Source organism: Leptodactylus fuscus, chromosome 11, assembly GCF_031893055.1.
Source record: "Leptodactylus fuscus isolate aLepFus1 chromosome 11, aLepFus1.hap2, whole genome shotgun sequence".
Taxonomy (NCBI): domain Eukaryota; kingdom Metazoa; phylum Chordata; class Amphibia; order Anura; family Leptodactylidae; genus Leptodactylus; species Leptodactylus fuscus.
Genome location: NC_134275.1, coordinates 89199302 through 89225126, shown reverse-complemented (window position 1 = coordinate 89225126; position 25825 = coordinate 89199302). Strand labels below are relative to the sequence as shown.

General features: G+C 43.5%; 1 protein-coding gene and 1 long non-coding RNA gene across 3 annotated transcripts in view; one reads left to right on the top strand and one right to left on the bottom strand.

Annotated features, from left to right (window-relative positions):
- Positions 1–190: 190 nt before the first annotated feature.
- Positions 191–25825, bottom strand: part of LOC142184145 (cytochrome P450 2A10-like) — a 30861-nt gene continuing 5226 nt past the window's right edge. The window contains exons 3-10 of one of the 2 annotated variants that reach the window (XR_012711805.1): positions 19428–19580; positions 18205–18365; positions 17175–17351; positions 7179–7320; positions 5011–5198; positions 4226–4367; positions 2013–2078; positions 534–621 (exon numbers count right to left, since the gene is read on the bottom strand). Coding sequence is in view for 1 of the 2 variants with exons in the window: in XM_075258875.1 (XP_075114976.1) it covers positions 440–621; positions 4226–4367; positions 5011–5198; positions 7179–7320; positions 17175–17351; positions 18205–18365; positions 19428–19580 (1145 nt within the window). In the remaining variant the exon portion in view is untranslated. Of the gene's footprint in view, positions 622–2012; positions 2079–4225; positions 4368–5010; positions 5199–7178; positions 7321–17174; positions 17352–18204; positions 18366–19427; positions 19581–25825 lie in introns of both variants that reach the window. The other variant, XM_075258875.1, reaches the window with a different exon arrangement.
- Positions 17872–19688, top strand: LOC142184159 (uncharacterized). The gene is made up of 3 exons (XR_012711807.1): positions 17872–17974; positions 18198–18339; positions 19456–19688. It is a non-coding gene; the product is annotated as an uncharacterized LOC142184159 (long non-coding RNA).

The window sequence follows — 25825 nt, the reverse complement described above, 5'->3', positions numbered from 1 at the left end:
TGTGTAATCATTATCTGGGGACACTGAGGATTATCTGACAGGACTGCAGGGGGCGATACTTATACTGTATATACCCTGTGTCACTTATATACTATATAAGAGTCTGTGCTGTGTAATCATTATCTGGGGACAGCGAGGATTATCTGACAGGACTGCAGGGGGCGATACTTATACTGTATATACCCTGTGTCACTTATATACTATATAAGAGTCTGTGCTGTGTAATCATTATCTGGGGACACCGAGGATTATCTGACAGGACTGCAGGGGACGATACTTATACTGTACATACCCTGTGTCACTTATACACTATATAAGAGTCTGTGCTGTGTAATCATTATCTGGGGGACACCGAGGATTATCTGACAGGACTGCAGGGGGGACGACTTTTGGCCAACACTGTATCTGCACCCAACAATTTGTTTAACGTGATGCAGTTTTAACGAGGAATAAAAGACACTTGATACAGTTTGGGGAAATTTCCGAGCCCAGTTATATCCGGTGTAATGTCCAAGTCCTCCGGAGGAACGGGCGACTTCAAGTTAAAGTTTTGCAATATGGTGACTAGTATAATAAAGAGCTCCATTCGTGCCAGAGATTCTCCCAAGCAATTCCTTTTACCTGGAGTGAAATACAAATATACAGAGTCAGTAATCTGCACTGGTCACAGTATATACAGCTCAGTATATACACTCACCGGCCACTTTATTAGGTACACCTGTCCAACTGCTCGTTAACACTTAATTTCTAATCAGCCAATCACGTGGCGGCAACTCAGTGCATTTAGGCATGTAGACATGGTCAAGACAATCTCCTGCAGTTCAAACCGAGCATCAGTATGGGGAAGAAAGGTGATTTGAGTGCCTTTGAACGTGGCATGGTTGTTGGTGCCAGAAGGGCTGCTCTGAGTATTTCAGAAACTGCTGATCTACTGGGATTTTCACGCACAACCATCTCTAGGGTTTACAGAGAATGGTCCGAAAAAGAAAAAACATCCAGTGAGCGGCAGTTCTGTGGGGGGCGGAAATGCGTTGTTGATGCCAGAGGTCAGAGGAGAATGGCCAGACTGGTTCCAGCTGATAGAAAGGCAACAGTGACTCAAATAGCCACCCGTTACACCAAGGTAGCCAGAAGAGCATCTCTGAACGCCGCACAGTACGTCCAACTTTGAGGCTACAGATGGGCTACAGCAGCAGAAGACCACACCGGGTGCCACTCCTTTCAGCTAAGAACAGGAAACTGAGGCTACAATTTGCACAAGCTCATCGAAATTGGACAATTGAAGATTGGAAAAACGTTGCCTGGTCTGATGAGTCTCGATTTCTGCTGCGACATTCGGATGGTAGGGTCAGAATTTGGCGTCAACAACATGAAAGCATGGATCCATCCTGCCTTGTATCGGTAACGGTTCAGGCTGGTGGTGGTGGTGTCATGGTGTGGGGAATATTTTCTTGGCACTCTTTGGGCCCCTTGGTACCAATTGAGCATCGTTGCAACGCCAAAGCCTACCTGAGTATTGTTGCTGACCATGTCCATCCCTTTATGAGCACAATGTACCCAACATCTGATGGCTACTTTCAGCAGGATAATGCAATGCCATGTCATAAAGCTGGAATCATCTCAGACTGGTTTCTTGAACATGACAATTAGTTCACTGTACTCCAATGGCCTCCACAGTCACCAGATCTCAATCCAATAGAGGAGCATCTTTGGGATGTGGTGGAACGGGAGATTCGCATCATGGATGTGCAGCCGACAAATCTGCGACTGCAACTGTGTGATGCCATCATGTCAATATGGAGCAAAATCTCTGAGGAATGCTTCCAGCACCTTGTTGTATCTATGCCACCAAGAATTGAGGCAGTTCTGAAGGCAAAAGGGGGTCCAACCCGTTACTAGCATGGTGTACCTAATAAAGTGGCCAGTGAGTGTATAATACACCAGGATACAGAGTATATATGTCATAAGGAGAAAAAGAAAAAAATACAAGAGTATTCAAGATTTGGGCTTACTTTCTACAGCTCTGCTTGATAAACTTAAAGGGAGTCTGTCACCAGAACCAGCATATCATCCCAGCCCTGCAGATAGATAGGTTAGTGTCATCATAACCAGCATATCACCCCAGCCCTGCAGATAGATAGGTTACTGTCACCAGAACCAGCATATCACCTCAGCCCTGCAGATAGATAGGTTACTGTCACCAGAACCAGCATATCACCCCAGCCCTGCAGATAGATAGGTTACTGTCACCAGAACCAGCATATCACCCCAGTCCTATAGATAGATAGGTTACTGTCACCAGAACCAGCATACCACCCCAGCCCTGCAGATAGGTTACTGTCACCAGAACCAGCATATCACCCCAGCCCTGCAGATAGATAGGTTACTGTCACCAGACCCAGCATATCACCCCATCCCTGCATATAGATAGGTTACTGTCACCAGAACCAGCATATCACCCCATCCCTGCATATAGATAGGTTACTGTCACCAGAACCAGCATATCACCCCAGTCCTGCAGATAGATAGGTTACTGTCACCAGAACCAGCATATCACCCCAGCCCTGCAGATAGATAGGTTACTGTCACCAGAACCAGCATATCACCCCAGCCCTGCAGATAGATAGGTTACTGTCACCAGAACCAGCATACCACCCCAGCCCTGCAGATAGATAGGTTACTGTCACCAGAACCAGCATATCACCCCAGTCCTATAGATAGATAGGTTACTGTCACCAGAACCAGCATACCACCCCAGCCCTGCAGATAGGTTACTGTCACCAGAACCAGCATATCACCCCATCCCTGCATATAGATAGGTTACTGTCACCAGACCCAGCATATCACCCCAGCCCTGCAGATAGATAGGTTACTGTCACCAGACCCAGCATATCACCCCAGCCCTGCAGATAGATAGGTTACTGTCACCAGAACCAGCATATCACCCCAGTCCTGCAGATAGATAGGTTACTGTCACCAGACCCAGCATATCACCCCAGCCCTGCAGATAGCTAGGTTACTGTCACCAGAACCAGCATATCACCCCAGTCCTGCAGATAGATAGGTTACTGTCACCAGAACCAGCATATCACCCCAGTCCTGCAGATAGATAGGTTACTGTCACCAGAACCAGCATATCACCCCAGCCCTGCAGATAGATAGGTTAGTGTCATCATAACCAGCATATCACCCCAGCCCTGCAGATAGATAGGTTAGTGTCATCATAACCAGTATATCACCCCAGCCCTACAGATAGATAGGTTAAAGTCACCATTAACCAGTATATCACCCCAGACCTGCAGATAGATAGGTTAAAGTCACCATTAACCGGTATATCACCCCAGCCCTGCAGATAGATAGGTTACTGTCACCAGAACCAGCATATCCCCCCAGCCCTGCAGATAGATAGGTTACTGTCACCAGACCCAGCATATCACCCCAGCCCTGCAGATAGATAGGTTACTGTCACCAGACCCAGCATATCACCCCAGTCCTGCAGATAGATAGGTTACTGTCACCAGACCCAGCATATCCCCCCAGCCCTGCAGATAGATAGGTTAAAGTCACCATTAACCAGCATATCACCCCAGACCTGCAGATAGATAGGTTACTGTCACCAGAACCAGCGTATCACCCCAGACCTGCAGATAGGTAGGTTACTGTCACCAGAACCAGCGTATCACCCCAGACCTGCAGATAGGTAGGTTACTGTCACCAGAACCAGTATACCATCCCAGCACTACAGATAGATAGGTTACAGTAACCTGAATTGGTGTTTCAATTGCCAAGATATCAAAGTTTCATTTGCATATTCACAAAAATAGCGATATCACTTCTTGATCTAGCATGTTCTGGAGTAAAGGCAGGGCTATGATTTCCTCACAGTTGGACAAGACCGGTACTTGTATTGATGAAACAGCCGTGAATCTACCTAAAGTAAAATGCCCAGTGGTCTCGTGTCCTACGAGTGTCTATGTGCTGATTTTGGCCACTAATAATACTACGAAGCACCAGGGAAATTGGTGATGGCTTCTCTGATTTACGTTGGGTAGATGGTGGCACAATGGGAGACCCAGTGGGTGCAGTTCCTTCTCCCACTAAGAACGGCTGATAGACATGAAGTCATCACCGAGGTTAGAGAAAACATGTCCTCAACTAAATGTGATGGACAAATTATCAATCGAAGATTCACACTTGTAGATCCATGAACTATAACTCAATGTACCTGCAGCCAGGGGGATGAAGGCCTCGTTCTTCTTAAGTTCACCATTTTCATCCAGGAAATTCTTGGGGTTGAATTCATCTGGGTACGGGAAGCAGGAAGGGTCTTTTAGCACCGAGGTCAACATTGGTAACACATTGGTGTTCTGGAATATAAGACCATGTATAATATATAGGTTGTCTGGACTGCAAAAAAAAACAAAAAACCTGAAATATCTATTAGGATATTAAGATTTAAAAGAATAAGATTCCTTGTTTGGTTCGTCCATCCAAGTTGCAAAGTAGAGACATTTTGCATTTTTATACCACTTGCTCCATTTTTGAAAAGTGGATGGGGAATGTTGGTAAGGTTGGCCTGTCTGGCTCTCTCCAAATTTTATCAAATGCAATCTTTTTTAAAAATTTTTTTTCAAATATTCTCTCCAGCGAATGGGTGGCATAGCCAGTGACGTAACAAATCAGACAGGTGGATTAGAAATCAGGATCAAAGTGCTATAAGACATCATTGCCAACCACTGTAAGGACCCCATTAGAGTTCTTCCATGGTGTCTCTCTGGAGGTTCGCGTACATTTATGGCTTACACAGAAGGTCCAGTGATGTTATTGGGAATGGTGCAATCCTGTCCTGGCCCAATGTTCTATCTTCCTATAAATGACTATGAATTGTGAAGTATCTGACCTGGCTTTTTTTTTTGGAAAGAAACTGTTCCCATCAAGTGCATAGTAGGACATCCATTATTTTCTTCCCAAAAGCCTTCACATCCAAATACAGTATTTTAGGACACCTACCTTAGGGATGGAATACCCTCGGTAAGTGATGTCTTTCGTCGTTTTCCTTGGCACACCCATCGGGAGCAGATCTACAAAACGTTGTGTCTCATGAATAACAGCATCAGTAAACGGCATCTGGTTCCGGTCTTGAATCTTTGGGCTTCGGTCCCGTCCAATGACCTTGTCAATCTCCTTGTGGACTTTGGCTAGTAGTAAGGAGAAATAAGGAGACGTCTACTCAGAGTCTACCATATACAGTGGGGCAAAAAAGTATTTAGTCAGTCCCCAATAGTGCAAGTTCCACCACTTAAAAAGATGAGAGGCGTCTGTAATTTACATCATAGGTAGACCTCAACTATGAGAGACAAAATGAGACAAAAAAACAAATCCAGAAAATCACATTGTCGGATTTTGTAAGAATTTATTTGCAAATTATGGTGGAAAATAAGTATTTGGTCAGTAACAAAATTTCATCTCAATACTTTGTTCTCTCTCCTTTGTTGGCAATGACAGAGGTCAGAGGTTTTCTGTAAGTCTTCACAAGGGTGGCACACACTGTTGTTGGTATGTTGGCCCATTCCTCCATGCAGATCTCCTCTACAGCAGTGATGTTTTGGGGTTGTCGCTTGGTAACACGGACTTTCAACTCCCTCCAAAGGTTTTCTATAGGGTTGAGATCTGGAGACTGGCTAGGCCACTCCAGGACCTTGAAATGCTTCTTACAAAGCCACTCCTTCGTTGCCCTGGCGGTGTGCTTTGGATCATTGTCATGTTGAAAGACCCAGCCACATTTCATCTTCAATGCCCTTGCTGATGGAAGGAGGTTTGCACTCAAAATCTCACGATACATGGCCCCATTCATTCTTTCATGTACCCGGATCAGTCGTCCTGGCCCCTTTGCAGAGAAACAGCCCCAAAGCATGTTTCCACCCCCATGCTTTACAGTAGGTATATTGTTTGATGGATGCAACTCAGTATTCTTTTTCCTCCAAACACAAAAAGTTGTGTTTCTACCAAACAGTTCCAGTTTGGTTTCATCAGACCATAGGACATTCTCCCAATACTCTTCTGGATCATCCAAATGCTCTCTAGCAAACTTCAGACGGGTCCGGCCATGTACTGGCTTAAGCAGTGGGACACGTCTGGCACTGCAGGATCTGAGTCCCTGGCGGCGTAGTGTGTTACTGATGGTAGGCTTTGTTACATTGGTCCCAGCTCTCTGCAGGTCAGTCACTAGGTCCCCCCGCGTGGTTCTGGGATTTTTGCTCACCGTTCTTGTGATCATTTTGACCCCACGGGGTGAGATTTTGCGTGGAGCCCCAGATCGAGGGAGATTATCAGTGGTCTTGTATGTCTTCCATTTTCTAATTATTGCTCCCACAGTTGATTTCTTCAATCCAAGCTGGTTGCCTATTGCAGATTCAGTCTTCCCAGCCTGGTGCAGGGCTACAATTTTGTTTCTGGTGTCCTTTGACAGCTCTTTGGTCTTCACCATAGTGGAGTTTGGAGTCTGACTGTTTGAGGGTGTGCACAGGTGTCTTTTTATACTGATATCAAGTTTAAACAGGTGCCATTACTACAGGTAATGAGTGGAGGAAAGAGGAGACTCTTAAAGAAGAAGTTACAGTTCTGTGAGAGCCAGAAATCTTCATTGTTTGTAGGTGACCAAATACTTATTTTCCACCATAATTTGAAAAAAAATTCTTACAAAATCAGACAATGTGATTTTCTGGATTTGTTTTCTCATTTTGTCGCTCATAGTTGAGGTCACCTATGATGTAAATTACAGACGCCTCTCATCTTTTTAAGTGGTGGAACTTGCACTATTGGTGACTGACTAAATACTTTTTTGCCCCACTGTATGTGATTTTTGTTGAGACCTTCAAACATTTGGGAAACAAATGAAACATGTTTGTCATTGCCTGGACTGTGATACAATAATGGGCGCTATAGGACTGGCAGAAGACAATGATATTGATGTGAGTCCATTACCTCTAGGGTCTATAGCGTTTGGATTGATCTGTATTGTAAAAAAACTAAAGTCCAGTCGAGCCGGACAAATAAACAGCTTAGAATGAATGTCAAAGAAGGATTGGGGTGAGGTTCCCCTAAACTGGCCCTTTAATATACTGTATTCTGTTACATAAAACCTAATTATTTCCGTCATTGGAAAGGTCTTTACTTACCGAGGACATCTGGGTATTTCATGAGAAGTAGCAGAGCGTAGTTCAGGGTGGTGCTGGTGGTCTCTACCCCCGCAAAGAAAATCTGCAAAGTGCTGTTCACCAAATTGGTAAAGTGGAATTCACTTTTGGGATCTGTACGTTCCTGTGAATAGGAGGGAAAGCATTAATACACTATTATTATTGTTATTATTATTATTATTACTATTATTATTATTATTACTATTATTATTATTATTATTATTATTATTATTATGTTCCTGACATTGAATTTAGCAGAATCCAATGTGGAAGTGTTTACACCTCTGTGTCCTATAGTTACTGCAGAAGTCGTGGGGATTTGACAGTGACCATAAACTTCATAAGAAGCTCAAAAACAAAAAAGAAGGAAACGCCAAGCGGCACAAGAGTGTAAATTTGTATTACAAATCTGTGGACTATTGATAGGGCCTGACTGGCCTCTTACCTTAGATGATTGTGAAACGTCACGACCACATAAAGCACCTATAATCCAACCTAGGGTGGCAGCGTCTTTGTCCTGGTACGTCAGCAAAAAACGTCAAAAGATTGAATGAACTGGAGGATAGCTATAAGATGATTCTTGTAGGTAAACAAATGGACAAACCGCGCTCTTGCAGGAAATCCAACGTTGGGATATGTAAATTACAGTTTTATTGATGGATAAAAGTACAACGCGTTTCGGGATTTTTAATCCCTTTTTCAAGTGCAATAAATCGCCGGCTTTCTGTGTGTACTCCTCAAGCTTATGGGATAAGCAGAGTGACTTATTATAAATCCCGAAACGCGTTGTGATTTTATCCATCAATAAAACTGTAATTTACGTATCCCAACGTTGGATTGCTGTCCATTGATCTTTCCTGCAAGAGCGCGGTTTGTCCATTTGTTTAGCTATCCTCCAGTTCATTCATAAACTTCATAGGACAGACATTAAGGAAATAAAAGTCCCAAGTAGGAAGGAAAGAATAAAGTGTGTCTCCAGGAACCTTGGATCTACACTAAAGGACTCTTCTGAGACCTAGAAAAATTGCATCATGATCTAACCACAGGATTCGTCATCTGAATCAGATCAATTAGACTCCAACTCCCAAACCCAACACTCATCAACTGTTTCATCCACCAGAACCAACTCTGCTCCTATTCAAGGGAATGGGAGCAGAGCTGTAGTTACTCAGCGCCACAACTACAATGTATGGAGTGCCGTACACTCAGTGGTGAACCTAGCCTCCAGACAATCAAAAGACAGCGCCCCTTAGTAGGTGAGGGGGGCGGTTGGAGTGCTAGTGGTAACATTACAGAGAATACAGTGCACTAAGATTTTGTGACTTACAGGAGACGTCTCTGACTCATTGCCCGTCTCTTCCCTTTGGACCGCCATGGCCACTTCTTCCAACTGTGACTTGTCTCTGTAAAGTTTACACAGACATCTTTGACGCCTCACTTCTCCACGCACCTGTTCCTGGCAGTTCCATGAGGTGAGAGGAGGCGTCTGGTTCTGTCCTGTAACCCTGAGGCCGGTGAGACTATATTGCACCTGTTGTGTTCATGTGGTTGGTAGTAAGCCACACGTATAGTTAGGTTATCCATTCTGTTAGTTAGTTGCTCAGACGAGCAGGGATTTATTTTGTTTTTGCCTAAAGTTAAGGCTGGATTTTTTTTTGCTCATTATATTTATTTTCCTGTTTTATCTAAATAAACCAGTTTGCTGCATTTTGTGTCCCTGTCTTGATTGTTTGGGGTCCACACCACTGCTTCTACTCAGCTAACTTCCCACGAGCTTTCTTCCTTCACGTCTAAGATGTCTACGTCTCAGCGCAGGAGGTGTTATGACGTCTTATCATTGCCGCCTGCGCTGAAACACAGAGGTCTAAGCCAGCCCAAGACAGGTCCGCTCAGTTTTGTTTTCAGAGCGGTCTGTCTTGGGCTAGTTTATAAAAGAAGTAAAAAAAAAAAAAAGATTGTAAAATTGCCGCTCCTTCGAATTTGCTGCCTGAGACGGCCACCTCACCTTGCCTCATTAGAGGTGTGCCCCTGCATACACTGTACGGAGTCCTATACACTGTATGAAGTGCTATACACTGTATGGAGTACTGTACACTGTATGAAGTACTGTACACTGTATGGAGTGCTGTACACTGTATGAAGTACTGTACACTGTATGAAGTGCTATACACTGTATGAAGTACTGTACACTGTATGAAGTGCTATACACTGTATGGAGTGCTGTACACTGTATGAAGTACTGTACACTGTATGGAGTGCTGTACACTGTATGAAGTACTGTACACTGTATGAAGTGCTATACACTGTATGGAGTGCTGTACACTGTATGGAGTACTGTACACTGTATGAAGTTCTGTACACTGTATGGAGTGCTGTACACTGTATGAAGTGCTATACACTGTATGAAGTACTGTACACTGTATGAAGTGCTATACACTGTATGGAGTGCTGTACACTGTATGAAGTACTGTACACTGTATGGAGTGCTGTACACTGTATGAAGTACTGTACACTGTATGAAGTGCTATACACTGTATGGAGTGCTGTACACTGTATGGAGTACTGTACACTGTATGAAGTTCTGTACACTGTATGGAGTGCTGTACACTGTATGGAGTACTGTACACTGTATGAAGTACTGTACACTGTATGAAGTGCTATACACTGTATGAAGTAGTGTACACTGTATGGAGTACTGTACACTGTATGAAGTACTGTACACTGTATGGAGTGCTGTACACTGTATGAAGTACTGTACACTGTATGAAGTACTGTACACTGTATGGAGTACTGTACACTGTATGAAGTACTGTACACTGTATGGAGTGCTGTACACTGTATGGAGTACTGTACACTGTATGAAGTACTGTACACTGTATGGAGTGCTGTACACTGTATGAAGTACTGTACACTGTATGGAGTGCTGTACACTGTATGAAGTACTGTACACTGTATGAAGTGCTGTACACTGTATGGAGTGCTGTACACTGTATGAAGTACTGTACACTGTATGGAGTGCTGTACACTGTATGGAGTGCTGTACACTGTATGAAGTACTGTACACTGTATGGAGTGCTGTATACTGTATGAAGTGCTGTACACTGTATGGAGTGCTGTACACTGTATGGAGTACTGTACACTGTATGAAGTACTGTACACTGTATGGAGTGCTGTACACTGTATGAAGTACTGTACACTGTATGAAGTACTGTACACTGTATGAAGTATTGTACACTGTATGAAGTGCTATACACTGTATGGAGTGCTGTACACTGTATGAAGTGCTATACACTGTATGGAGTGCTGTACACTGTATGAAGTGCTATACACTGTATGGAGTGCTGTACACTGTATGAAGTACTGTAGACTGTATGGAGTGCTGTACACTGTATGAAGTACTGTACACTGTATGAAGTGCTATACACTGTATGAAGTACTGTACACTGTATGGAGTACTGTACACTGTATGAAGTACTGTACACTGTATGGAGTGCTGTACACTGTATGAAGTACTGTACACTGTATGAAGTGCTATACACTGTATGGAGTGCTGTACACTGTATGGAGTACTGTACACTGTATGAAGTACTGTACACTGTATGGAGTGCTGTACACTGTATGGAGTACTGTACACTGTATGAAGTACTGTACACTGTATGAAGTGCTATACACTGTATGAAGTACTGTACACTGTATGGAGTACTGTACACTGTATGAAGTACTGTACACTGTATGGAGTGCTGTACACTGTATGAAGTACTGTACACTGTATGAAGTACTGTACACTGTATGGAGTGCTGTACACTGTATGGAGTACTGTACACTGTATGAAGTACTGTACACTGTATGGAGTGCTGTACACTGTATGGAGTACTGTACACTGTATGAAGTACTGTACACTGTATGGAGTGCTGTACACTGTATGAAGTACTGTACACTGTATGGAGTGCTGTACACTGTATGAAGTACTGTACACTGTATGAAGTGCTGTACACTGTATGGAGTGCTGTACACTGTATGAAGTACTGTACACTGTATGGAGTGCTGTACACTGTATGAAGTACTGTACACTGTATGAAGTGCTGTACACTGTATGGAGTGCTGTACACTGTATGAAGTGCTGTAGACTGTATGGAGTGCTGTACACTGTATGAAGTATTGTACACTGTATGAAATACTGTACACTGTATGGAGTGCTGTACACTGTATGAAGTACTGTACACTGTATGGAGTGCTGTACACTGTATGGAGTGCTGTACACTGTATGAAGTACTGTACACTGTATGGAGTGCTGTACACTGTATGAAGTGCTGTACACTGTATGAAATACTGTACACTGTATGGAGTGCTGTACACTGTATGAAGTACTGTAGACTGTATGGAGTGCTGTACACTGTATGAAGTTCTATACACTGTATGGAGTGCTGTACACTGTATGAAGTACTGTACACTGTATGAAGTACTGTACACTGTATGGAGTGCTGTACACTGTATGGAGTGCTGTACACTGTATGAAGTACTGTAGACTGTATGAAGTACTGTACACTGTATGGCGTGCTGTATACTGTATGAAGTGCTGTACACTGTATGGAGTGCTGTACACTGTATGAAGTACTGTACACTGTATGAAGTGCTGTACACTGTATGAAGTACTGTAGACTGTATGGAGTGATGTACACTGTATGGAGTGCTGTACACTGTATGGAGTGCTGTATACTGTATGAAGTGCTGTACACTGTATGGAGTGCTGTACACTGTATGAAGTACTGTGGACTGTATGGAGTGCTGTACACTGTATGAAGTGCTGTACACTGTATGAAGTACTGTAGACTGTATGGAGTACTGTACACTGTATGGAGTGCTGTACACTGTATGAAGTGCTGTACACTGTATGGAGTGCTGTACACTGTATGAAGTACTGTACACTGTATGAAGTGCTGTACACTGTATGAAGTACTGTAGACTGTATGGAGTGCTGTACACTGTATGAAGTACTGTAGACTGTATGGAGTGCTGTATACTGTACACTGTATGAAGTACTGTACACTGTATGGAGTGCTGTACACTGTATGGAGTGCTGTACACTGTATGAAGTACTTTAGACTGTATGGAGTGCTGTACACTGTATGAAGTACTGTAGACTGTATGAAGTGCTGTACACTGTATGAAGTGCTGTACACTGTATGAAGTACTGTAGACTGTATGGAGTACTGTACACTGTATGGAGTGCTGTACACTGTATGGAGTGCTATACACTGTATGGAGTGCTGTACACTGTATGAAGTACTGTACACTGTATGGAGTACTGTAGACTGTATGGAGTGCTGTACACTGTATGGAGTGCTGTACACTGTATGAAGTACTGTAGACTGTATGGAGTGCTGTACACTGTATGAAGTACTGTACACTGTATGAAGTACTGTACACTGTATGGAGTGCTGTACACTGTATGAAGTACTGTACACTGTATGAAGTGCTGTACACTGTATGGAGTGCTGTACACTGTATGAAGTACTGTACACTGTATGGAGTGCTGTACACTGTATGAAGTGCTGTACACTGTATGGAGTGCTGTACACTGTATGAAGTACTGTACACTGTATGGAGTGCTGTACACTGTATGGAGTGCTGTACACTGTATGAAGTACTGTACACTGTATGGAGTGCTGTACACTGTATGAAGTGCTGTACACTGTATGAAGTACTGTAGACTGTATGAAGTACTGTACACTGTATGAAGTACTGTACACTGTATGGAGTGCTGTACACTGTATGGAGTGCTGTACACTGTATGGAGTACTGTACACTGTATGGAGTGCTGTACACTGTATGAAGTACTGTAGACTGTATGGAGTGCTGTACACTGTATGGAGTGCTGTACACTGTATGAAGTACTGTAGACTGTATGGAGTGCTGTACACTGTATGGAGTGCTGTACACTGTATGAAGTACTGTACACTGTATGGAGTACTGTACACTGTATGGAGTGCTGTACACTGTATGGAGTGCTGTACACTGTATGGAGTGCTGTACACTGTATGAAGTGCTGTACACTGTATGGAGTACTGTAGACTGTATGAAGTACTGTACACTGTATGGAGTGCTGTACACTGTATGAAGTGCTGTACACTGTATGGAGTACTGTACACTGTATGAAGTGCTGTAGACTGTATGGAGTGCTGTACACTGTATGAAGTATTGTACACTGTATGAAATACTGTACACTGTATGGAGTGCTGTACACTGTATGAAGTACTGTACACTGTATGGAGTGCTGTACACTGTATGGAGTGCTGTACACTGTATGAAGTACTGTACACTGTATGGAGTGCTGTACACTGTATGAAGTGCTGTACACTGTATGAAATACTGTACACTGTATGGAGTGCTGTACACTGTATGAAGTACTGTAGACTGTATGGAGTGCTGTACACTGTATGAAGTTCTATACACTGTATGGAGTGCTGTACACTGTATGAAGTACTGTACACTGTATGAAGTACTGTACACTGTATGGAGTGCTGTACACTGTACGAAGTACTGTAGACTGTATGAAGTACTGTACACTGTATGGCGTGCTGTATACTCTATGAAGTGCTGTACACTGTATGGAGTGCTGTACACTGTATGAAGTACTGTACACTGTATGAAGTGCTGTACACTGTATGAAGTACTGTAGACTGTATGGAGTGATGTACACTGTATGGAGTGCTGTATACTGTATGAAGTGCTGTACACTGTATGGAGTGCTGTACACTGTATGAAGTACTGTGGACTGTATGGAGTGCTGTACACTGTATGAAGTGCTGTACACTGTATGAAGTGCTGTACACTGTATGGAGTACTGTAGACTGTATGGAGTACTGTACACTGTATGGAGTACTGTACACTGTATGGAGTGCTGTACACTGTATGAAGTGCTGTACACTGTATGGAGTGCTGTACACTGTATGAAGTACTGTACACTGTATGAAGTACTGTAGACTGTATGGAGTGCTGTACACTGTATGAAGTACTGTAGACTGTATGGAGTGCTGTATACTGTACACTGTATGAAGTACTGTACACTGTATGGAGTGCTGTACACTGTATGAAGTACTTTAGACTGTATGGAGTGCTGTACACTGTATGAAGTACTGTAGACTGTATGAAGTGCTGTACACTGTATGAAGTGCTGTACACTGTATGGAGTACTGTACACTGTATGGAGTGCTGTACACTGTATGGAGTGCTGTACACTGTATGAAGTACTGTACACTGTATGAAGTACTGTAGACTGTATGGAGTGCTGTACACTGTATGGAGTGCTGTACACTGTATGAAGTGCTGTACACTGTATGGAGTGCTGTACACTGTATGAAGTACTGTAGACTGTATGGAGTGCTGTACAGTGTATGGAGTGCTGTACACTGTATGGAGTGCTATACACTGTATGGAGTGCTGTACACTGTATGAAGTACTGTACACTGTATGAAGTGCTGTACACTGTATGAAGTGCTGTACACTGTATGAAGTACTGTAGACTGTATGGAGTGCTGTACACTGTATGAAGTACTGTAGACTGTATGGAGTGCTGTACACTGTATGGAGTGCTGTACACTGTATGAAGTACTGTACACTGTATGAAGTACTGTACACTGTATGGAGTGCTGTACACTGCATGAAGTGCTATACACTGTATGGAGTGCTGTACACTGTATGAAGTACTGTACACTGTATGGAGTACTGTAGACTGTATGGAGTGCTGTACACTGTATGGAGTGCTGTACACTGTATGAAGTACTGTAGACTGTATGGAGTGCTGTACACTGTATGAAGTACTGTACACTGTATGAAGTACTGTACACTGTATGGAGTGCTGTACACTGTATGAAGTGCTATACACTGTATGGAGTGCTGTACACTGTATGAAGTACTGTACACTGTATGGAGTACTGTAGACTGTATGGAGTGCTGTACACTGTATGGAGTGCTGTACACTGTATGAAGTACTGTAGACTGTATGAAGTACCGTACACTGTATGAAGTACTGTACACTGTATGGAGTGCTGTACACTGTATGAAGTGCTGTACACTGTATGAAGTACTGTAGACTGTATGGAGTGCTGTACACTGTATGGAGTGCTGTACACTGTATGAAGTACTGTAGACTGTATGGAGTGCTGTACACTGTATGGAGTACTGTAGACTGTATGGAGTGCTGTACACTGTATGGAGTGCTGTACACTGTATGAAGTGCTGTACACTGTATGAAGTACTGTAGACTGTATGGAGTGCTGTACACTGTATGGAGTGCTGTACACTGTATGAAGTGCTGTACACTGTATGGAGTGCTGTACACTGTATGAAGTGCTATACACTGTATGGAGTGCTGTACACTGTATGGAGTACTGTACACTGTATGAAGTGCTATACACTGTATGGAGTGCTGTACACTGTATGAAGTGCTATACACTGTATGGAGTGCTGTACACTGTATGGAGTGCTGTACACTGTATGAAGTACTGTACACTGTATGAAGTACTGTAGACTGTATGGAGTGCTGTACACTGTATGAAGTACTGTAGACTGTATGAAGTACTGTAGACTGTATGGAGTGCTGTACACTGTATGAAGTACTGTACACTGTATGAAGTACTGTAGACTGTATGGAGTGCTGTACACTGTATGAAGTACTGTAGACTGTATGAAGTACTGTAGACTGTATGGAGTGCTGTACACTGTATGAAGTACTGTACACTGTATGAAGTGCTGTACACTGTATGAAGTACTGTAGACTGTATGGAGTGATGTACACTGTATGGAGTGCTGTACACTGTATGGAGTGCTGTACACTGTATGAAGTACTGTACACTGTATGAAGTACTGTAGACTGTATGAAGTACTGTACACTGTATGAAGTGCTGTACACTGTATGAAGTACTGTAGACTGTATGAAGTACTGTAGACTGTATGGAGTGCTGTACACTGTATGAAGTACTGTACACTGTATGAAGTGCTGTACACTGTATGAAGTACTGTACACTGTATGAAGTACTGTAGACTGTATGAAGTGCTGTACACTGTATGAAGTACTGTACACTGTATGAAGTGCTGTACACTGTATGAAGTACTGTACACTGTATGAAGTACTGTAGACTGTATGGAGTGCTGTACACTGTATGAAGTACTGTAGACTGTATGAAGTACTGTAGACTGTATGGAGTGCTGTACACTGTATACAGCTTCCTGTTCATGCATTGTAGTGGTGGTGCTGGGGAGCTACAACTCTTCTCCCATTCACTTGAATAGGAGCAGAGTTGCTTCTGACTATATACCTTGTATTCAGCTCCTTGCCCCCCTGTGAATAAGTTATTGTTATCCAATTTAATGTGTCTTCAGTCTTATTGGCACTGAACTCCAGATGTGACTGCATGTACAAAACAGTAAAGGAACAAACATGGAGTCTTTTAGGAGGTTCCATTGATTATCAGCGGGGATGAGGCCGGGAGACCTTGAGGTACCCATTCACCTTACCCCTGGCTTCTCCATGCTCATTCACACCTGATTTACTTGAGCGTGTAGATGTTGTCGGTAAGGAGAGGGGAATAAGCCAATACCTGATGCATGTGGAGGCGGCTTACCACCGGCATTGATATTCACCATGTGCCATCCATTATCCACACAGCCATGGAACAAAACGTATGGCGCTATACTTGGTAAGTATAGGGGGGGCTGTCATGCTCACTGAAGCACGGTAGCCTCTTCAAACAGCTGATCTGCCGGGGGCCCAGGTTTCGGACCCTGACAATCTTTAATTGTTGACCGACACTAAGGATACAATCTTCAACTATGTAGCCTGAAAACCCCTCTAACTGGAGGATTGGATGGTCTGGGTCTTCCTGCAGTCTTACATGAGGGTACATAGCACCTTATTACAGGGTTCCCACTGACTATAAGGACATCGAGGGCTCTTATAAAGGGGATCTTTCCATTTACCTTTTCCATTTTAATGAGAAAAGCATCGACATAGCTCTGAGGGTTATTCACATCCAAAGCTTTCTTGTTCATTTTAGCTCTTTCTTCCACAAATTGAAGGAGGTTTTTTACATACTCGAAGATCTTCTGATGTCTCCCAGGAATAAACTGCATGACCGAGGGGAACATCTCATACACCTAAGACAAAATAAAATGGAGGGTCAGATAATGAAAATCACAAAGGTGTCGGCATGATAAGATGTGTCACCAGTGCTGGACTGACCCACCCGAGTAGCAGAAGTGGGCTCAGGCTCTAACACAATAATGGTCCAGAAGAAGACACTCAGATTTGAAGGGTACTATGGTCTATTTCCTAGGGGTTGTTGGATGTTGGGCTCCCAGAATTCTGTCTGGACACAAAGAATCTCAGTCTGACACTATTTACATTGGATAATTAAAGGGGCGCTATCACTGGGAAATGTCATTTTTATCTAATCACATGCTTGCACAGGCTTTAGAAAGTCTATTCCACACCGACCTTTAGTCTGTAGATTGCCTCAGTGGTGTCTGAATAAGTCCGTCTTTATTCATATGCTAATGAGCCTCCAGCCAGCTCAGGAAGTTCCCAGCAGCCTCCTCTCTCCCATTATCTTCTATGTGTGTGAAGAAAACAGGAAGCGGAGTCATCATCAGCCCGAGCAGCAGTCTCCCATAGAAAACAGCAGGGAGAGGTGTGCACCATGTATCGTGCACTAGTCTAATTAGCATATGAATATAAACAGACTTATTCAGAAACCACTGAGGCAATCTACATACAAAAGGTAGGTGTGAAATAGACTTTCTAAGGGCTATGCAAGGATGTGATTAGTTAAAAATGACTTTTCCTAGTGATAGAGCCCCTTTAATCACACAGACTCCATCCGCTCCATCCGGCCTCTCCACCTCCTAAGAACATCTCAATATACCTTGAGATTATGCAAATATGTTCAGTAGCTAAAGGCAGAATGATAAAAATATCAAAATTTTGTTCCAAACCTTCTTTAGTTCTTACCTGGCCCCAACCTGAGCTGACAATGGCGAACGCTGTATTTACCCAGGAGATAACATTCAGGAGCTCGGCGTCCTCGTAATCTTGGCGATGTCCAAACATGATGGAGAAGATAATGTTGCAGGCGGCTTTACTTAGGTAATGTCGAGGCTCCACCAATGATTCTAGGACAAGAGGTATAACATATATAAAGTAAGTCATCGACTGCCATAAAGTAGGATATAATGTATCAGGTACTGCTGACCTATCACTAAGCGCTGCTTCAATGTCTGACTCTGGAAAGACTCTTAGGACAGACCAAGGTGATTTATTGAAGCATCTTCCAGCTTGTTCTGCATTGCAGGGGATCTGGATGTTCCTATTGGAGGACCTTAAATAAAGCTTTTTAAAATTCTCTGTACATTGGGGTGGGAGGGGGGGGGGGGGTGAGATGGTGACTATTGACATGTTTTGGTTTCCTGTCCAAAAGCCCTATAACTGGTAGAAGACGGAGCATTAGAAGTTCAATGCACTTAAAGGGTTTGTCCAGATTCAGCAAATAAATGAATAAATAAATGATATGTAACTTTTAAAGCAAATATGAAATTGGAAATTTGCTATTTAAAAGGGACATTATTCCGGATTCTTTTATGTTTTCCTTATTTATGATTGGATTCAAAACCGAAAAGAGTCACAAGCTGCAGTTTTGCTCATCCTTCCATTGCTGACAAGATGCCATTTGATCCTGGTGGCTTATTCGAGTCTACAGGCATAGCTAGAGGTTTGGCACAGGAGTGGGCTCCATACCCAGTTATACCAACACTAAACACAACATAGCAGATTAGCACAAGGGCAGCGCCAGGTGCAGTGTTATTTAGAGGATGTCCCTGATGGACAGGACTTGTGCCCTCCTTATCATTCTATTACCAGCACACTTGCAATAATGATAGTCAAGTGGCCAAGCCCTTTAACCATTTATTTCCCAGTGCAGCAAGGTGTGGCAGAGCAATGGAGACAAAACCACCCAGCTGTAGCTCAGGAACAAATGCAGGTTTGAATAGACCACCAGGAATTAATGGCATCCTGCCAGTGGGGGTGAAGGTAGGATTGTGACAAAGAGAAAGGATCAAGGTTTCTATTGGCATCTTTATATGACGCTATATCGTTTTTTTTCTTTAACTGCTCTGGTTTAAGAAACCATCTCATGGTAGACATCTTGTTATTGTCTTATTATTGTCTGTAACAACCTTTTGTCTTCTTAAATTCCTCCACCAGACACTCGGCTTCTTCTTGTATTTGATCCTCCGTATTCCTTTTTCCCATGCCAAAATCCCGCATTGCAGAAAGAGAAAATCTACGAAGTTCCCGCCATCTGCCCATGTGACTTGTGAAAGCAATTCCTGAATGATACAAATACATTGGATTGATATTAATATCTACAATGTAACATTCATACAAGTCAATGTTGGTAAATTTTGGTCATTATACTTTGTGTTTGTTTGTTAAAAACAAGGGACAATATACTGAAAATTTAATAAAATTATCAATTTTGAAAGTTTCTGATATTCTTGTAAAAACAAAGACAGTCAAATCACACAAACATTTCCCATACAGTTAGGGCCAGAAATATTTGGACAGTGACACAATTTTGGCGAGTTGGGCTCTGCATGCCACCACATTGGTTTTGAAATGAAACCTCTACAACAGAATTCAAGTGCAGATTGTAACGTTTAATTTGAAGGGTTGAACAAAAATCTCTGATAGAAAATGTAGGAATTGTAGACATTTCTTTACAAACACTCCACATTTTAGGAGCTCAAAAGTAATTGGACAAATAAACATAACCCAAACAAAATATTTTTTTTTTCAATATTTTGTTGCGAATCCTTTGGAGACAATCACTGCCTTAAGTCTGGAACCCATGGACATCACCAAACGCTGGGTTTCCTCCTTCTTAATGCTTTGCCAGGCCTTTACAGCCGCAGCCTTCAGGTCTTGCTTGTTTGTGGGTCTTTCCTCCTTAAGTCTGGATTTGAGCAAGTGAAATGCATGCTCAATTGGGTTAAGATCTGGTGATTGACTTGGCCATTGGAGAATGTTCCACTTTTTTGCACTCATGAACTCCTGGGTAGCTTTGGCTGTATGCTTGGGGTCATTGTCCATCTGTACTATGAAGCGCCGTCCGATCAACTTGGCAGCATTTGGCTGAATCTGGGCTGAAAGTATATCCCGGTACACTTCAGAATTCATCCGGCTACTCTTGTCTCCTGTTATGTCATCAATAAACACAAGTGAGCCAGTGCCGCCATTGAAAGCCATGCATGCCCATGCCATCACGTTGCCTCCACCATGTTTTACAGAGGATGTGGTGTGCCTTGGATCATGTGCCGTTCCCTTTCTTCTCCAAACTTTTTTCTTCCCATCATTCTGGTCCAGGTTGATCTTTGTCTCATCTGTCCATAGAATACTTTTCCAGAACTGAGCTGGCTTCTGGAGGTGTTTTTCAGCAAATGTAACTCTGGCCTGTCTATTTTTGGAATTGATGAATGGTTTGCATCTAGATGTGAACCCTTTGTATTTACTTTCATGGAGTCTTCTCTTTACTGTTGACTTAGAGACAGATACACCTACTTCACTGAGAGTGTTCTGGACTTCAGTTGATGTTGTGAACGGGTTCTTCTTGACCAAAGAAAGTATGCGGCGATCATCCACCACTGTTGTCATCCGTGGACGCCCAGGCCTTTTTGAGATCCCAAGCTCACCAGTCAATTCCTTTTTTCTTAGAATGTACCCGACTGTTGATTGTGCTACTCCAAGCATGTCTGCTATCTCTCTGATGGATTTTTTCTTTTTTTTTCAGCCTCAGGATGTTCTGCTTCACCTCAATTGAGAGTTCCTTTGACCGCATGTTGTCTGGTCACAGCAACAGCTTCCAAATGCAAAACCACACACCTGGAATCAACCCCAGACCTTTTAACTACTTCATTGATTACAGGTTTACGAGGGAGATGCCTTCAGAGTTAATTGCAGCCCTTAGAGTCCATTGTCCAATTACTTTTGGTCCCTTGAAAAAGAGGAGGCTATGCATTACAGAGCTATGATTCCTAAACCCTTTCTCCGATTTGGATGTGGAAACTCTCATATTGCCGCTGGGAGTGTGCACTTTCAGCCCATATTATATATATCATTGTATTTCTGAACATGTTTTAGTAAACAGCTAAAATAACAAAACTTGGGTCACTGTCCAAATATTTCTGGCCCTAACTATAGGTCTACTTTATATCGGCTGTTTCTATATATATATCTCCCTATCTTATAAAAATGAATTCTTGTCTGTCTGTCTGTCTGTCTGTCCGTCTGTGCTCTAATGCGAACCAAACGACTGGACCGATCTTCACCAAATTTGGTACAGAGATACTTCAGGTATCCGGGAAGGTTTAAGACGAGACTCCAACTCGCTCGGACGCACCGTTGCTGAGATACAGCATTCCAAACACAGTGCCCCCCCCCCCCCCCCTAGCCAATACAAACCTGCAAGTCTTTCACTCATATTCCAACTGCAATACACACGGTCACTCCACATGCACAATACAACACTGATATCCAAACTGAGATACACACATCAGAGGATTAGATACACAGATCAGCACACAGTATAACACGCCACAGGATTAGATACACGGGTCTGCACACAGTCCCACAAACCAGAGGATTAAATACACGCTTCTGCACACAGTTCCACACACTGAAGGATTTGATATGTGCATCTGCACACAGTTCCACATGCCGAAGGATTAGATACACGCGTCTGCACAAAGTACCACACCCCGGGGGATTGGATACATGCGTCTGCACACAGTACCACATTCCAAAGGATTGGATACACGCATCTGCACACAGTTCCACGCACTAGAGCATAAGATTTGCACGTCTGCACACAGTACCACATGTCGTCGGATTAGATACGCGCGTCTACACACAGTTCCACACTCCAGAGGATTAGATACACGCGTCTGCAGACAGTTGTACATGCCATAGGATTAGATACACGTGTCTACACACAGTTCCACACACCAGAGCATAAGATATGCACATCTGCACACAGTACCACATGCCGTAGGATTAGATATGTGTGTCTACACACAGTTCCCCACGCCATAGGATTAGATATGCGCCTCTTCACACAATACCACACAGGGGAGGATTAGATACGTGTGTCTGCACACAGTACCACACTTTGGAGGATTAGATACATGCCTCTGCACACAGTACCACAAGTCAGAGAATTAGATGTGCGTCTCAGCACACAGTACCACACGGGGGAGGATTAGATACGCTCATCTGCACATAGTACCACATGCCAGAGGATTAGATACGCGCATCTGCACACAGTACCACACCAACAAGGATTAGATACTTGCGTCTAAACACAGTACTACACGGGGAAGGATTAGATACAGCTTTACTCCAGGTATCCATAACAACTGATCACAGCTTTTTCACTGATATCCATAATGAGATACACACAATCACATGACGCTTATGGACATACACACAAACCACATACACAATACACCAGTGCAAAACTGGACAATTCTTATGGGGCCACTACACAAACATAACATGTAATATACCCGTGCGAAGCCGGGTCCTCCCTCTAGTATATATATATATATATGTATATATATATATATATATATATATATATATATATATATATATCATGTTGCATTTGCAGAGCCCTAGAGGTACCACAACAGTGGGAAACCCCCAAATGTGACCCCATTTTGGAAACTAGACCCCTTAAGAAATTCATCTAGGGGTCATATGACCATTTTGAACCCCCAGGATTTTCACTGAACTTCTCTGAATTTGGCCACCAGTTTAAAAAAAATGCTAATTTCTACAGTTATATGGACTTTTTCATATTTTCTTTCCCTTTTGCCAGGGAATAAAGTAGCCCATCTTGTTACCCAATTTCTCCCAAGCACAGCAATGCCCCATTTGTGGTCAAAAACTGCTGTTTGGGCACAGAGGAGGGCTCCGAAGCAAAGGAGGGTTATTTCTCTATTGGAGCTCTGAGTTTACACACATTTTTATAGGTCCCATGTTGCATCTGCAGAGCCCTAGAAGTACCACAACAGTGGGAAACCCCCCAAAAGTGACCCCATTTTGGAAACTAGACCCCTTATATTTGTATAGGGATATAGTGACACTACATGCTTTCTAAATGGTATGTCACAGCAGATGATACAGAATGAGAATTGCAATTTACAAACCATACATGCCATTTCAGTGCCCGATATATTGTGCCCAGCACATGCCACAGGAGACACTGACCCCAAAAAATGTAACGTAGGTTCTGCTGGATGTGGCAATACCCTACATGCTGGCAGTTGTTCTGCTGGATGTGGCAATACCCTACATGTGGCAGTTGTTCTGCTGGATGTGGCAATACCCTACATGTGGCATTTGTTCTGCTGGATATGGCAATACCCTACATGTGGCAGTTGTTCTGCTGGATGTGGCAATTGTTCTGCTGGATGTGGCAATACCCTACATGTGGCATTTGTTCTGCTGGATATGGCAATACCCTACATGTGGCAGTTGTTCTGCTGGATGTGACAATACCCTACATGTGGCAGTTGTTCTGCTGGATGTGACAATACCCTACATGTGGCAGTTGTTCTGCTGGATATGGCAATACCCTACATGCTGGCAGTTGTTCTGCTGGATGTGGCAATACCCTACATGTGGCAGTTGTTCTGCTGGATGTGGCAATACCCTACATGTGGCAGTTGTTCTGCTGGATGTGGCAATACCCTACATGTGGCAGTTGTTCTGCTGGATGTGACAATACCCTACATGCTGGCAGTTGTTCTGCTGGATGTGACAATACCCTACATGTGGCAGTTGTTCTGCTGGATGTGACAATACCCTACATGCTGGCAGTTGTTCTGCTGGATGTGGCAATACCCTACATGTGGCAGTTGTTCTGCTGGATGTGACAATACCCTACATGTGGCAGTTGTTCTGCTGGATGTGGCAATACCCTACATGTGGCATTTGTTCTGCTGGATATGGCAATACCCTACATGTGGCAGTTGTTCTGCTGGATGTGGCAATATCCTACATGTGGCAGTTGTTCTGCTGGATGTGGCAATACCCTACATGTGGCAGTTGTTCTGCTGGATGTGGCAATACCCTACATGTGGCAGTTGTTCTGCTGGATATGGCAATACCCTACATGTGGCAATTGTTCTGCTGGATGTGGCAATACCCTACATGTGGCAGTTGTTCTGCTGGATGTGACAATACCCTACATGCTGGCAGTTGTTCTGCTGGATGTGGCAATACCCTACATGTGGCAGTTGTTCTGCTGGATGTGGCAATACCCTACATGTGGCATTTGTTCTGCTGGATATGGCAATACCCTACATGTGGCAGTTGTTCTGCTGGATGTGGCAATACCCTACATGTGGCAGTTGTTCTGCTGGATGTGGCAATACCCTACATGTGGCAGTTGTTCTGCTGGATGTGGCAATACCCTACATGTGGCAGTTGTTCTGCTGGATGTGGCAATACCCTACATGTGGCAGTTGTTCTGCTGGATGTGGCAATACCCTACATGTGGCAGTTGTTCTGCTGGATATGGCAATACCCTACATGTGGCAATTGTTCTGCTGGATGTGGCAATACCCTACATGTGGCAGTTGTTCTGCTGGATGTGACAATACCCTACATGTGGCATTTGTTCTGCTGGATATGGCAATACCCTACATGTGGCAGTTGTTCTGCTGGATGTGGCAATACCCTACATGTGGCAGTTGTTCTGCTGGATCTGGCAATACCCTACATGTGGCAGTTGTTCTGCTGGATGTGACAATACCCTACATGTGGCATTTGTTCTGCTGGATATGGCAATACCCTACATGTGGCAGTTGTTCTGCTGGATGTGGCAATACCCTACATGTGGCAGTTGTTCTGCTGGATGTGGCAATACCCTACATGTGGCAGTTGTTCTGCTGGATGTGGCAATACCCTACATGTGGCAGTTGTTCTGCTGGATGTGACAATACCCTACATGTGGCAGTTGTTCTGCTGGATGTGACAATACCCTACATGTGGCAGTTGTTCTGCTGGATATGGCAATACCCTACATGTGGCAATTGTTCTGCTGGATATGGCAATACCCTACATGTGGCAGTTGTTCTGCTGGATGTGGCAATATCCTACATGTGGCAGTTGTTCTGCTGGATGTGGCAATATCCTACATGTGGCAGTTGTTCTGCTGGATGTGGCAATACCCTACATGTGGCAGTTGTTCTGCTGGATGTGGCAATATCCTACATGTGGCAGTTGTTCTGCTGGATATGGCAATACCCTACATGTGGCAGTTGTTCTGCTGGATGTGGCAATACCCTACATGTGGCAGTTGTTCTGCTGGATGTGGCAATACCCTACATGTGGCAGTTGTTCTGCTGGATGTGGCAATACCCTACATGTGGCAGTTGTTCTGCTGGATATGGCAACACCACTATTTAGACTACTGGAGTACGGACGTAGTTGGAATGTTATTCTGGTGCGGAGTCATGTATGCAGGGTCCCTGAAGTAGCAGTACACATATGCCCCCCCAAAAGTGAC